The 12,794-nt window shown below is 42.3% G+C and overlaps 1 protein-coding gene across 6 annotated transcripts; it reads left to right on the top strand.

Annotated features, from left to right (window-relative positions):
* Positions 1–396: 396 nt before the first annotated feature.
* Positions 397–9,906, top strand: CMTR2 (cap methyltransferase 2). Of its 6 annotated transcripts, XM_049804442.1 has the most exons (3): positions 1,352–1,934; positions 2,401–2,486; positions 3,097–9,906. In XM_049804442.1, the coding sequence occupies exon 3, from the start codon at positions 3,116–3,118 to the stop codon at positions 5,408–5,410; it is 2,295 nt and encodes a 764-aa protein (XP_049660399.1). In that variant the 5' UTR covers positions 1,352–1,934; positions 2,401–2,486; positions 3,097–3,115; the 3' UTR covers positions 5,411–9,906. The 6 variants fall into 6 exon arrangements, with proteins under 6 accessions (XP_049660404.1, XP_049660398.1, XP_049660399.1 ...); XM_049804447.1 differs by lacking the exons at positions 1,352–1,934; positions 2,401–2,486 and adding an exon at positions 397–589; XM_049804441.1 differs by lacking the exons at positions 1,352–1,934; positions 2,401–2,486 and adding an exon at positions 803–1,103.
* The last annotated feature ends 2,888 nt before the right edge of the window (positions 9,907–12,794 follow it).

Raw genomic sequence — 12,794 nt, 5'->3', positions numbered from 1 at the left:
CCTGCGTAGAAGAAAATGCCCACAATATTTAAACCTCAAGAGCAGCTTGCACCCTCTGCTGTAGTAATTAATCTGCTTTGACCTTCCTGTCTCTGCTTGCAGATTAGATGCTGTTTTGCTGTCTAGAAAGTTCACGTGTATTTCTAGGGATGTTGCACTATATGCTTGATTTTGCTCACTATTGCTCTGTTAATATTTCAAGGTTCTTGTCTCCTGCTAATCCAAGTTGGGCGTAACAAGTCTCCTGGGGGTTTAGAAAGGGCAGCAAAATGGGTTATCATGTGCAAGAGTTGTCTTAAGTATCTGCTTGTGGGTTACAGAGGCCAAAGCGAACTCTTGAGGAGCATCACTACTGACTATGGAGATGGATGCTGGCCTGGAGAGTGTGTCTTGAGATGTGGCATCTGTAGGCCTGGGAGATGATGGTGCTTTGCTCTGTCTCTGCTCCTTGGTCAGCTGTGTCTGCAGGGCAGATGTCCCAAGTCTTTCAGTTGAAAGATGCAAGGTGCTGAGCCCCAGTCCTTCCTCTCCAATGGATTGCTAGCAGATCCCAATGAAGCCTTCCTCCTGGTTTTTCTGTGAGCAACCTGTAACTATTACTGTGTGGTAAGTGCTAGTTGACTAACTTCTACCAATATTTCTTATTTCTTTTAGGCTGCACTATTGCTGGGAGGTGGTTCTTCTGCTCACCCCCTCCCCAGCTGCTGAAAAAGCTAGCCAGCTCAAATGAGCTGAGTCTTCTGAGGTGAAATGCAGCCTGCTTCTTAGCTCCTGTGAATGAAATGGCCTCAAACAGGTGACCTGCCTCCTGCCCTGCCTGAGCAGCCTTTGCTTGGGGAACGCAGGCCCTCACTGCTCCTCACCCTCTCCCAGCAGTAACACGGACAGGTGACTCACCAGGTCTTCCGCCCCTGAAAGAACCTTCCGTGTTTATTTAATAAATAAATAAATACATAAGCAGAAGCTCTCCTGGCCCGGGGGGAGGTGCCTGCGGCGCCCCACTGAGGAGAGGGCAGGGCGGCGAGGAGCGGCCGTAGCGAGGCCGGGCGGCGGAGCGAGGGGGCCGGGCCTGCCTCCCTTCCCTTCCCGCCGCAGCCTGCCGGGTAAGAGCGGCTGTTCCTTCTAGGCCGCGCGGCAGCCGCGGCCTCGCGTAGCGAGCGGGCGGCGCGGGGAGACACCTCGGCCGGGCGCGGCTCTACGAGGGGCCGGGGCGGAGGGAGGCGGCAGGGCCGCGCTGCGGCGGGGCGGGCTGTAGCGCGGCAGCGGCCGGGAAGGAGAGAGCGGGTTCCACTCCGGGGGGGGGGGGGGGGGGGTGCGGCGCGGCCCTGTGAGCCCCCAGCGTGTGCCGGGGCTGGCTGCTAGGCAGGGGAGAGGGGTCTGGTGTGCGGGGCGGCGGCCTTCCCCCCGGCGGTGGGATGGGTGAGGAGCTGCAGGATGGGGAGGAGCCTAGAGCCTTTAAGCGGGTTTGCATCGAGTCCAGGCCAGTGGGGACTGGAAATAATTATAAAAAAAGAAAAAAGCAGGTGATTGTCTGCCTGTTCCCTTGTCGTGCTTTGGATGATAGCTTGTTTAGGGGTTTGATGGTGCAAGCTGTAATTAAAAGGCTATGCTCATAGTTTGTGTTTAAAAATGAAGTAAAAGTGGTTTAGGGCACAGTGGTCTCCTGGGTTTCCCTCCGTTTTCCTCTTCTCCCCAGTGCATGTGGTGAGAAGGAACTAGATTAAAGCCAAAATACATCTGCATAAAGGAAAGTGAAAGTATGCTTTTTGAAGGGCAGTCAAACTGGGGAAGTGAGGTGAAACTTCACTGGTATGTATATAAATAACTATGTGCTTCTCCTCAGAGGGCTGATGGTTATGTGAGGAGACGGCCATGGTCGTGGGGCTGTGGCCTGACATGCTATGTGGACTCAATAGGAGGAGTAAAGTGTTTAGGTTGGCCATTCTTTGTCCTGTTTGCTTCCAAAGTTTCTCCACTCTTTCAATTTTAACCTAGTATTTTTTTCTACACTGAACTGTTTTATAACACTTAAGATCACTGTATTTTGCTTCTGAGGGAATGGGATGATTAAAATGATATGCTGAGGGATTTCCTGTCTTTTGTAGTAATTTTGATTAAATTATTTTGCTTAAATGAACATCTTAGTATTGAATAGATTGCTGGCTGGCTGATTTTCTGGTTAGTGAACCTAACTTCTGCCTTGTATGCTTTGTGCTGTGCATTGGAGCAGATGATAGCAGACTCGTTAGCTTTGCGCAGAGTATGCTTGTGTTAGTCTGCCTTTATCCACTCAAAGCACAACGCTTTGTACTACTTTCTTCTTTAACATCAAGCACCAGTTAGTGTTGACCACGGATGCAACAGTCTCTTCTCACTTTGCATTTATCGCTGTTTTTCCAGTAGAGAAAGCTAGGCGTAAGGACTTGCAGGGGCCTGGCAGAGAGCTGTGATGCTGACCACAGAAAAGGGATTTTGCTTGCAGGCTGGTATGAAACCTCTCACCAGGGTCTCTTCAGCTAAGGGGCTGTTGTCGAGGGGGTTCTCCCAGCATCACAGTGGGTTTGGTGGAAGAGGTGTGAGTGTTAGCTTTTGGGAAATAGGAGGAGCAGCTGTGCTCCCTCTCAAAGCTGCTGTTGCTTGTGGCTCCCTGCTCTCTGTACTTTGAGCTCTCCGATAAATACTACTATAATCGGATTAAAAGATTTCTGGGCCACTTATTTAATTTCTGTAGCATGTGGTATGGTCTCTTTTGTGACTGAGAGATACTTATATGTAAGTGTTTAGACCTATATAGTGAGCAGAGTATTCGGAGATCAGCAAAGAGCCAAAGCAGCAGCCAAGTCTTCTTTACTTTCGATGTAAATAGCATAAAGGGTGATTGGACCTGCGAACCTCCTGATTTCCAAATAGCCTTATTCAGGATAGCCCTAATTTATTTTTCTTATTGGTGCATGATTCTGTGAAGGATTTCTCTCATTTTGGAATAAAGAGGTTAAACAGCAGAATTTTTTTTTTAAAAAAAGCCTTGTCTATTTTTATATACAAATATATGTATGACTGGAGTGACAGTGTTTCTTCTCCCATGCTATTATCCAGGTTGTGAATCAATCCAAGAATGAACAAATGTAAGAAGCCTTATGTTGACCAGACTGCAAACCTTGAAAAGTTCAGTCCTGAAATTCTGTCTGAAATTGAGAAGCTCTTTGCAAAGAAGTTTACTTACACTAAGCCAGTGAATAATGAATGGCAGCTACCAGATCCCAGTAATGCTTTTACGTGCAATCATAAGGAATTCAACTCACTCCTGGCTCTGAAGAACTCTATGAATGAAGTGAAGGATCAACTGAGTGATAAGAATCTGGATGAATGGCACCAGCACACTTCGTCTACCAATAAAGCGGGGAAAATAATTCGTCATGTGAAGAAATTTGTGAATGCTGAGCTGTGTACCCAGGCGTGGTGCAAGTTTCATGAGATCCTGTGGAGTTTTCGTCTTCTCCCTGAAGAAGCTCTTCAAGGTGGAAAACTGAATTCTGTCCATCTCTGTGAAGCACCTGGAGCTTTTATAGCCAGTCTCAATCACTACTTGAAATCCCACCGTGTCCCTTGTGACTGGAATTGGGTTGCTAATACTCTAAACCCCTATCATGAAGCAAATGACAACCTGATGATGATCATGGATGACCGTCTTATAGCAAATACGTTGCCGTGGTGGTACTTTGGCCCAGATAACACTGGTGATGTGATGACATTGAAACATCTAACAGGACTTCAGAACTTTGTAAGTAATATGGCCACAGTTCACTTGGTAACTGCTGATGGCAGCTTTGATTGCCAGGGAAATCCAGGTGAACAGGAGGTTCTTGTCTCACCCCTTCATTACTGTGAAACGGTCACTGCTTTAATGATCCTAGGCACTGGGGGATCTTTTGTTTTGAAGATGTTCACGCTGTTTGAACACAGTTCTACCAACCTGCTCTTTCTGCTAAACTGCTCTTTTGAGGAGGTCCATGTCTTTAAGCCAGCCACTAGCAAAGCTGGAAACTCGGAGGCCTATGTGATTTGTCTTCGTTATATGGGCAGAGAAAGCATTCATCTGCTGCTTTCTAAGATGATACAGAACTTTGGAACAGAAATGGTCAACAAAGCACTTTTTCCCCAGCATATGCTGCCAGAATCTTTTCTTAAAATACATGAAGAGTGTTGCACATTCTTCCACAAGTGCCAGGTAGAGACTATCTCTGAGAATATCCATCTCTTTGAGCGCATGGAAGAAGCAGAGCAGATGAAACTGAACAAGTTAAGAGATTGTGCAGTAGAGTTCTTCATGCAAAGACTTCATATGAAACCCATTGCCAGAAATGACTGGCTTGTTCAGAAATCTCAGACTGGTTGTAGCATGAATGCAAAATGGCTTGGGCAAAGAACCAAATATTTTAGTACGTACAATGAAAGGAAAAGGCTGGAAACCCTGACATGGAATGATAAAGTGGCAGAGGGCCATTTTGATTGCTGGGCTGAAGAACATAGTTTAAATAATGCTGGTAAAATGTGCATCTTGGAAGGATCGTCTTCTAACCTCAAGTGTAGCTTGTGGTACATTTTGGAAGGAAAAAGACTACCAGTGGTAAAAAGTTCTCCGTTTTGTGATGGTCAAGTCTTCAAAAATCTTAATGAAGCTATGAATGAATTGGTGGGGGGAAGGCTGAAAAGCAGACAAATGCTGCAGATTTGTCACTCCTGTGAAGTTCTTCCTGGGGAACTGATACTGGCAGAAGTGTCTGATCTTTCCCGGAGTCATCAGGAAGTCCTAAATGAAAGATGCAGTGACAAATTCAAGTGCCTTGTGGTGGACTTTCCATCCCTCTGTGATACTGAAAACCAACCCAGCATGGAAATAAAGCTCCTGGACTCGGCCACACTGCTGACTTTTAGCTTCTCTTTGCTTTATGATGGAGAACCAAAGTACCAGCAACAGCTTTTGGAGTGTGTTCTGCATTCGTTGAATCAGCTTACAATGGGAGATGCATTGATTTTGCCTATTCTTTCTTGTTTTACACGCTTCACAGCTGGCCTGGTCTTTGTACTGCATTGCTGTTTCAGATATATCACATTTGCTTGTCCGACCTCCCATGAACCACTAAGGACTAGCACTGCTTTGCTGTGTGTTGGTTACCGAGGCCTCCCAAATCCAGTAGTTAAATATATGCAGCGTCTGAAGGAACTAATGAGCTCTTTATTAGATACGGACTCTCCCCAGCAAGTTTTGCAGTTTGTGCCTATGGAGGATCTCCTCCAGGGCAAACTGTTGGACTTCTTATGGGATTTGAACACAGCCATTGCAAAGAGACAGCTCCACTTGATTGTGCAAGCTAAGCAGCAGCAAATGACTAGTAATATTTCACTTTAGAATAACTCTAGAGTTGAGTGAGCTGCTGTTGCTAGACCTTGTTTCACAGGCAGGTAGAAGGTGTTAAAAACATTGTTAATGTGAGGGTAACTTGAACTGTAAAACCTTGGTGTGACATTGTTGGTGTTGGGAGGATGTTTTGAGGTATCAATCCCACTTGCACCATATCGTCCTGTTGTATGGAAACCTGAGGCTTAATCTCAGGGGTGGGGGACTTGGGAGGGACAGTGATTGCAGTCAAGAAACTGTTTCTCCTCTGTCACAGCTCTCCCTGAGTCAATTTGTGTGCCACCTAGGTCAGAACTGTGCCTTCATGATGAGAGGTGGTATGGTGATTTATATGTCTTGCATCAGGTCAGACAATGGGGGATGCTGTTGTGTGACATTAGCCCTCTTCTGTGGACCAACATGTGGGAGCTTTGATGCACTGTGTACTTTTCCAGGGTTTGTAGAAGCTGAAATATGAGATTCGGGCCAGAACGTTCAGCAGCGTGCAAGCCTGATGAAAGACTTGAGGGATGAGTGTCTTGTGAGCAGGCAGCTGTCTCACAAAGGCTGGGTTGAAAGTGACTGCCTATAAGCAGTAGCAGAGGTGTCCAGGCAAAGATGCTCTTGGGTTTTAATTTTGTTTATGCAAAGAGCAGCAGGCTGTATGTTTTTTGACAGGTTATTGTATGGCTTTGTCTCCCCATCAATGAATGGGCTGTTATAATGATATTTTTAAGTGGCTTTTGGGTCCTCCTTACAATAATTTGAGACTCCTGAATGAAAGTGAAGACTTGCTTCTGTCTATGGCAGCAGCTATTAATGAGGAACTGCTAATGTTTTTCAGGCTAAAAACATGATCATGCACAGATTTGTGTATCAAGGAATGCTTTGGGTACCACTGGAGAAGCAGTAAGCTGAAGAAATACTTTATTTGGGAAAGTATGATTAAGATTTCAGTTGGTTCCCCTTAAGGATAAAAATGATGAAATTGGTAACTGACTGTTCCTTTAAGGGAGTCAAATTTTATTTTCCATATTGTTCCTTTGAAAGCTAAATTTTGAGGCTTAAATTGTGTATATTAACATTTAGTTTTAAGTTTGTAGTATATGTGGGGAAAAAACTGCTCAGAGGGAGAAATGATGTTTAAAGGAAAAATGGCTTTGGTGTTGATATGTGCAAGATCTTGCAGAAAAAGGTCAAAAGAGTGAGTTAGTAAGAAGGAAAATGTAGTCTCCTGATGAATTACCAGTCACCTTCTGGAAGCATTTCTAATTGTATGGTCTTGGAGCTTGAAGGATAATTGATTACTGGTAAGGGATTAAAAGCACTGCTGAAAAACTGTTTTGTCTGGAGGTGCTGGACATTTAATAGGCTTTCTTGCCACGTTGATTGGGGCAGAGTTTAATGCATTTAACAGTTCATTTTTTATTTAATAACATGATAGGTAAATGAGTTGGTGGCTCAGGTCTAATTCATAACATTTTTAAAAAATCTTGCTTTTTACAGTTGCACATAAATAGAAGCTGCCTAACAAAAGCTTCTGGGATTGGTCATTGTCCATTTTAATTTATTTAAATAGAACTTGCTTTTTTTGCTGTGAGCTGAGTCATGCTCCTCTCAAACCAGGAAGGAAGGGAACAGAGGCTACAGATTGGGAGATAACATGCAGTAAGAGCTTCTCCTGTAAATCATTTTTTGAACCTGTAAGCTCAAGTGCAAGCAATGCCACAGATGACTTTCACCAAAGAATAAAAAAGAAATGCTGAAAAATAAAATAAGGAAGGGGGGAAGAAATGCTGTAGAAGAATGGATGATGAGACAGTATCAAAGATCACCTGTAAAAGCCATCTTTGTGAAGCAAAAAGCAGAATAAAGGTATTGTCCACCAAAGACATCCCTGTGTCTTTGCCACTGTTTCAGAGGTGATTAATGCTTCTGAAACTCCCACTGTGCTGAACCATTTGAAAAGATGTCTCTTAAAGCAGAGGTAAATGAGATTTCAAGTGCATGGGTGTGTTTACACTGTGATATTCTGCCATGGAGGCATGAGTAGCTAGAAGCATCTCATCTAGTAGGTACTTAAATAACTTGGGTTTTTTCTTACTAATATTACTCTAATATTTAAATTATTGTTTTACAGTTAAAGTAAAATCCTGAGGTTACTGACAGACCGTGAGGGAAAATGCATTTATTTTTTCAAGCTTTCCTTGGTCTGTTCCGTACATCTGACAAACTATGCAGACTTCCTTGAGATTCCTCCCATCCCACCATTCCCCATATCGTCAGACATATCTGTCTTTTTTCATAAATTTTTAGGAGAAAACATTTTAGATGGTCACAAAGCTTGGGGGAAGTTAGGACTGTGTACTTCAAGATACAGTAGACTGAGCTGGTGGGGAAGCATAATCCATCTGTTTGGAAGTATCCCCAAAGAAATGTGTGCAAGCACTCCTGTGGAAAGCCAGATCTCTAAACAGAAGGAAATCCAATGTTCTGTGGATCCTGATGGCCGATTTACTTGAACTTTTCTGTTGGCAGATGTGGGGAGATGACAGGAGAAATGCTTTGACAGTAGCTGTTCCTGTTAAAGAGAAAGGATGTGGTCTTTTTTTATTATTACTCTTGTCTTAATGGCAGGAGTTTCAAAGTTAAGAATGACACTTGTCCTTTTAATTGTGAGAATCCTGCGTTGTCCTAGCTGTTTTTAGACCAAAGATTTCTTTGAGAAGAAGTGACACTTAATTTCTATTGTGACTTTTGGAATATGTAAGAATGTATTAACCTTTGTGGAGAAGGTCTGATGACTCCTGCCTTCATTGAAGCTGTCAGTTTTTGGCCAATTTGATTTGATTTTGGGTGACACCTGATGAAGTGTCTCAGTATCCTGGCTGCTTTTAAGTTGTTTTTTTTACTGGTTTGAAGATGAACTGGATATTGGTTTTCATAATTAGGAGTTTCAGGCTTCACACAGGGGAAAATAGAGGGGGTGGAAAGAATAAGTCGGTTATGACATGATTGAGATTCATGCAAACTTGAGGTAAATTTAGTTTTGCAGCTCTGCTGTTGCAGGTTTCAATGAAGGACTGATATCTAGGCCCCAATGATTAGCTATGAGCTACACTGTTTTTCTGGAACTTTTTGGATCTTCTGTTTTAAGACAGCATAACATTTTGAAATCAGTTGCATGAAGGTTGAATGAATTGGGTACTCTAAGTGAAAATGCTGGTTTGTTGGCTTTTTTTTAAGTTGAATTCCATTAAAGTTAAGAGACTTGCTACTTATTCTTACTAAATTTGTATTGTATTGAGATTCATTTGGATGTGCACAGATTGTGTGTGTTCTTGCCACTGGCTTTCCAATTTAATTTCAACAAAAAAAAAAGAAAAAAGAGATTTCTAGTATGAAATCTGGTAGTCTATTAGAATGATACTAATTGGTGTGTATTCATCTTAATTTAAGCTGAATATGTCAAATTACCGGTTGTAAAAGTAGAGTATGTAGCAGAATTGTATTCTATTAGAAAAACAACTTGGGACTTAATGGAAAGGTATTAATATTGGCCACGTAGAAAGTAGGAGGAAAAAAACCCACCTTGATTTCTGGCCTAAAGCTGGGTGCTTTAGGATGCAGAATAACATTGTTTCCAGTGAATCAAGGATTCAAGGGTTGACCAGTAAGATGAAGCCTCAGAGCCTTATACCCTCCTCTTACCATCCGTAAAAACGGTCATTTGACATCCTTTTAATTTACAGTTGATTTAATTCTTAGTAGTGAAGTGGGGGAATCCTTGTGTAACTTGTCCTACCATTTTGGGTGGTATGAAATGGTGGTGTTCATCAGTACTAGTCCCTATTTCCCACTTTTAAACCAATGTTTCTAAATTTCACCTTGTAGCCTTTGAATATCAGTCTTTTATGTTTTTTTAGCACTTCAGTGAGTAAAGACTGAGATTAAAATTTCCTTGCCAAAGTCTGGTAATGGTTTTTCCATCTCATTCTTGCAACTATTTTTGTGAATGCCATGCTGATATCCTTAGTTCCAGTTCTTTGTGTGCTTCAGTCACTTGACAGAAAGATCAAATGGAGCTGTTTATGCCAGAAAAGTGCTCAGCCCATGACTGTTCATTGCTTGCTCTTTAGGCAATAATTTGGATTGCCATCGAGCCCTCTCTTGTGACTCCATATGGGTCCAGAGCTGATTTCAAGCCTTAAGAATGAAAATTTGCGAAAAGAATTAGCCAGTGGCTGCAGACACTCTTATAACAAGCAGAACCTTTAGGAGACATTTCAATGCAGGAAACTTATCCACCAGCCAGGAGAGGCTCATATAACATGCAGCTGGCAGGATTTGCTAGCCTTTCGTTGCTAAAAATTGTTAAAAAAATGCTTTGAGGCATAACGACCTGAACAAACAGTTCCCCAAGTTGTGTGCCACCTTTCTTGTACACATGGGTATGTTCATGTTTGCAGGTGTGGAAACCCCCCAGGATTGTACAGCCATGAAGATTTCACTTTAATCCATGTATGCTTTTGTTTTGAAGGATATATGTATTTTTCTAAGTAGATGTGGGTATGTTGGTTTACATGGCTATTGCATATTTTCATTTGGTCTGCAAATGAGTGTTAAAAGACCTTTTTTAAAAAGAAAGGGAAAAAAATGTTGTTTAGAGGAAATAAAGTATTTTATTTTAGGTTTAAAATGTTTCTATTTATGTGTTTCTTTACCAAATGTGGAAAAAAAAAAAGAAGCCTGGTAGGGAGAAGTCTGGGGAGGTTTAATATTTCTTTTTTTTGAGGCACAGTTTCCTCATCTTGGCATTTTGATCCATCCTTAATGAGCAAAGGGTACAGGGGCATTGGAGCACACTGCTCAGTGGGGGTGGTGTTTTGTTCTCGCTTTCTTTAACTGTCTTTACTTTTTCAGTTTGCTATCTCAAAGAGAGACTCCAGTTGCAAATGTGGTCAAAGCAGTGTGTAGGAGGCCTGCACACAGTTCCGTCGGCCGTGTCACCAAGCCTTACAATCTACATCCCCTTGTATGGTTGCTGTAGCTTTTTAACAGGAAGGATTTTGTCTTAAGGATCTTCAGTGGCTATGACAGCCACTCTGGTAGGACAAGGCTGTTATACACTGTACTTCTGTCTGCAAAGTCTATTATTAGTCCTTATCCAAATGTTTTCATTCCAAGTGCTTGCCTTCACTGAATGGTACTAAGAAAAAGCTGTGTGCCTTACTCCTCAGGGTTGGCTCTGCTGTACTGACAAGGGTTCTGGCTGGTTGTCTTTCGTTTGGCTATCCAATTTGTCTTGAGACTCCTTGCTAACTGGTTTTGATTGCTATTATTAATGCTAATTTTTTTAATTGCCTTTCTCTTTGGAAGTGAACTCCAAATTAGAGAGCTGGGGAAGATCTTTCTGTATCCTAGAGGTATGAGATGACACAAGAAATGTATACTGCTCTGATACCTTAATTTCCTTATAGCTAGTAGGTGTTTGTTGTGTTGAGGAAATCTTTAAACCAGAAGTGGTGTTGAATGTATGCAGAAATGCAGGACAGTGTCTTGTTTGATTTTTGTGAAGCTCTAGATGGTAAACATTGGTTGTTAATGTCAAAATGTACTTCAGGGGACGTGAGGACTTTAGAAGTGAATGGTCTTTGAAATGGGGGGCTGTGTTGGAAGAGCCTGTTAGAGGGGTTGTCAGATTGATTTTGGTGGAAATACTGTTTCATGTGGTTTTACTGAATTATAGGGAAATGTAAATGCTCAGAATTGTATTCAAACTCAAACAGTTCTATGAAATGTTTGCATTCCCAAGGTAACAGTATAAAAACAGTGCCTAAAAACATATGAAATGGCAGATTAGAAAGTAAAGGGAAAATGTGGATGTCTTTATTTTACTGCTGCAGACCTTAAAATCTGCATATGTGACATCTTCAGACCTTAAAGTCAATTTATACACTACATTATGTTGATTATATAACTTGTTTGTATTTTGATAGATCTTAATATGCCAGTTTTTGAGTTTAAATAGTTGCTGTTGAAAGCTAAGCCAAATCACTGAGCACAAAGCAAATCAGCTCTCTGGCTGAACAGATATTTAGCAAATTCTCTCTTACTGTGTTGTGTCAGGTCCTTGGTGTCCCCCGGCAAGACTGGGGAGATGAAATTTTACCAGTAATACAACTTGTACTTGAACTAGTGCACCGCAGTTTAGTGGCCCCTTTTATTAAAATAATATTTTTCCTCCATAGGAAACTCGAATACATCTATTAAAGTGTGTCTTCATAGTGCTTTACAAATGAGGATGACTGTTGCTTGTTAAAGAATTGATTTATCTAAATTGGGGGATAGCAGGGACAAGTGGATAGATATTCAAATCTTATTTGTTGCTGAAGGCAGAGATCATTATCTGTATAGCTAAGAGATGAATGCTGCCTGATACAACTGAAAGCTCATGTGGAGGTCCCCTTAGGTCCTAAGCTGTCAGGTACCTGTGCCTCAAAACAATGACCCAGTAGCCAGTTGGTAATGAAACCTCAATTAGACTAAGGAATGAAGGGACTGTGGTGGTGAAGTGCCTTAACTTAAGTCTCTGGTGGCTTAAGGTGATTAAATACTTGCTTTATAATCAGTTGACTGCCCCAGGTTGATGACAGAGCACAACTCAATGCTGTTGAGTTGCAATGTAATGAAATCTTTCTTGGGGTCACAATTAAACTCCATTCCAAGGTGGCTGCTAAATAGCTACATGTTCCCTCAAATAATGATGCTCTCTGACAGATGAGTGTTGGCTGAAGGAGTGCAGGTGTGGGGCAGAACTGCTGCTCCTGGGCATTTCTGAATCATGGGACCCATCTGAGCAGCTGGGGCTCTCTGCCTTCATTACTGCAGCAATGCTGGTAGAAGGTACCCAGCTATGTAGCTTGAGTAAACCATGCTGCAAGCTGTGTAGACAATATATAGAGCCCTGTGTGGAGTAGATCAGTAGCACAGGATGTGTTTGGGATTAGTGCACCTAGGACTGGGATGGCTATAGGATTCCTGCCTGATAGAAATGGTCATGTTCAGCAGTGGAGGCTTGCTGTCACACCTGAAAAACACATAGCAGGCCTGCATCTCTTAAAACTGGCATTGAGCATTGGCACAAACTGAAAGGGACTTGGAGCCAGCTAACGTATTGGGAGTGAGAAGAGAGCCAGTTCAAATTACCACTGCTCTCTGGGGATGCTGAAGAGGCTAGGCCTCAACTAGGGTGAGCTTGCACTTTGCATGGAAATACCAGAGCAGGCTGGGTGTTTAATAACTGTCAGTACTATGGCCTTAACTATAAATCACAAAGTAATTGATTTCAGGGTGTTAATGAAATTTAGATTTATAGAGAAGTACAGTTATGCTG

Source organism: Accipiter gentilis, chromosome 7 (genome assembly GCF_929443795.1).
Source record: "Accipiter gentilis chromosome 7, bAccGen1.1, whole genome shotgun sequence".
In the NCBI taxonomy this organism is placed as follows: Eukaryota; Metazoa; Chordata; class Aves; order Accipitriformes; family Accipitridae; genus Astur; species Astur gentilis.
The sequence above is the reverse complement of the archived record's forward strand: the minus strand, read 5'-3'. Positions and strand labels throughout refer to the sequence as shown.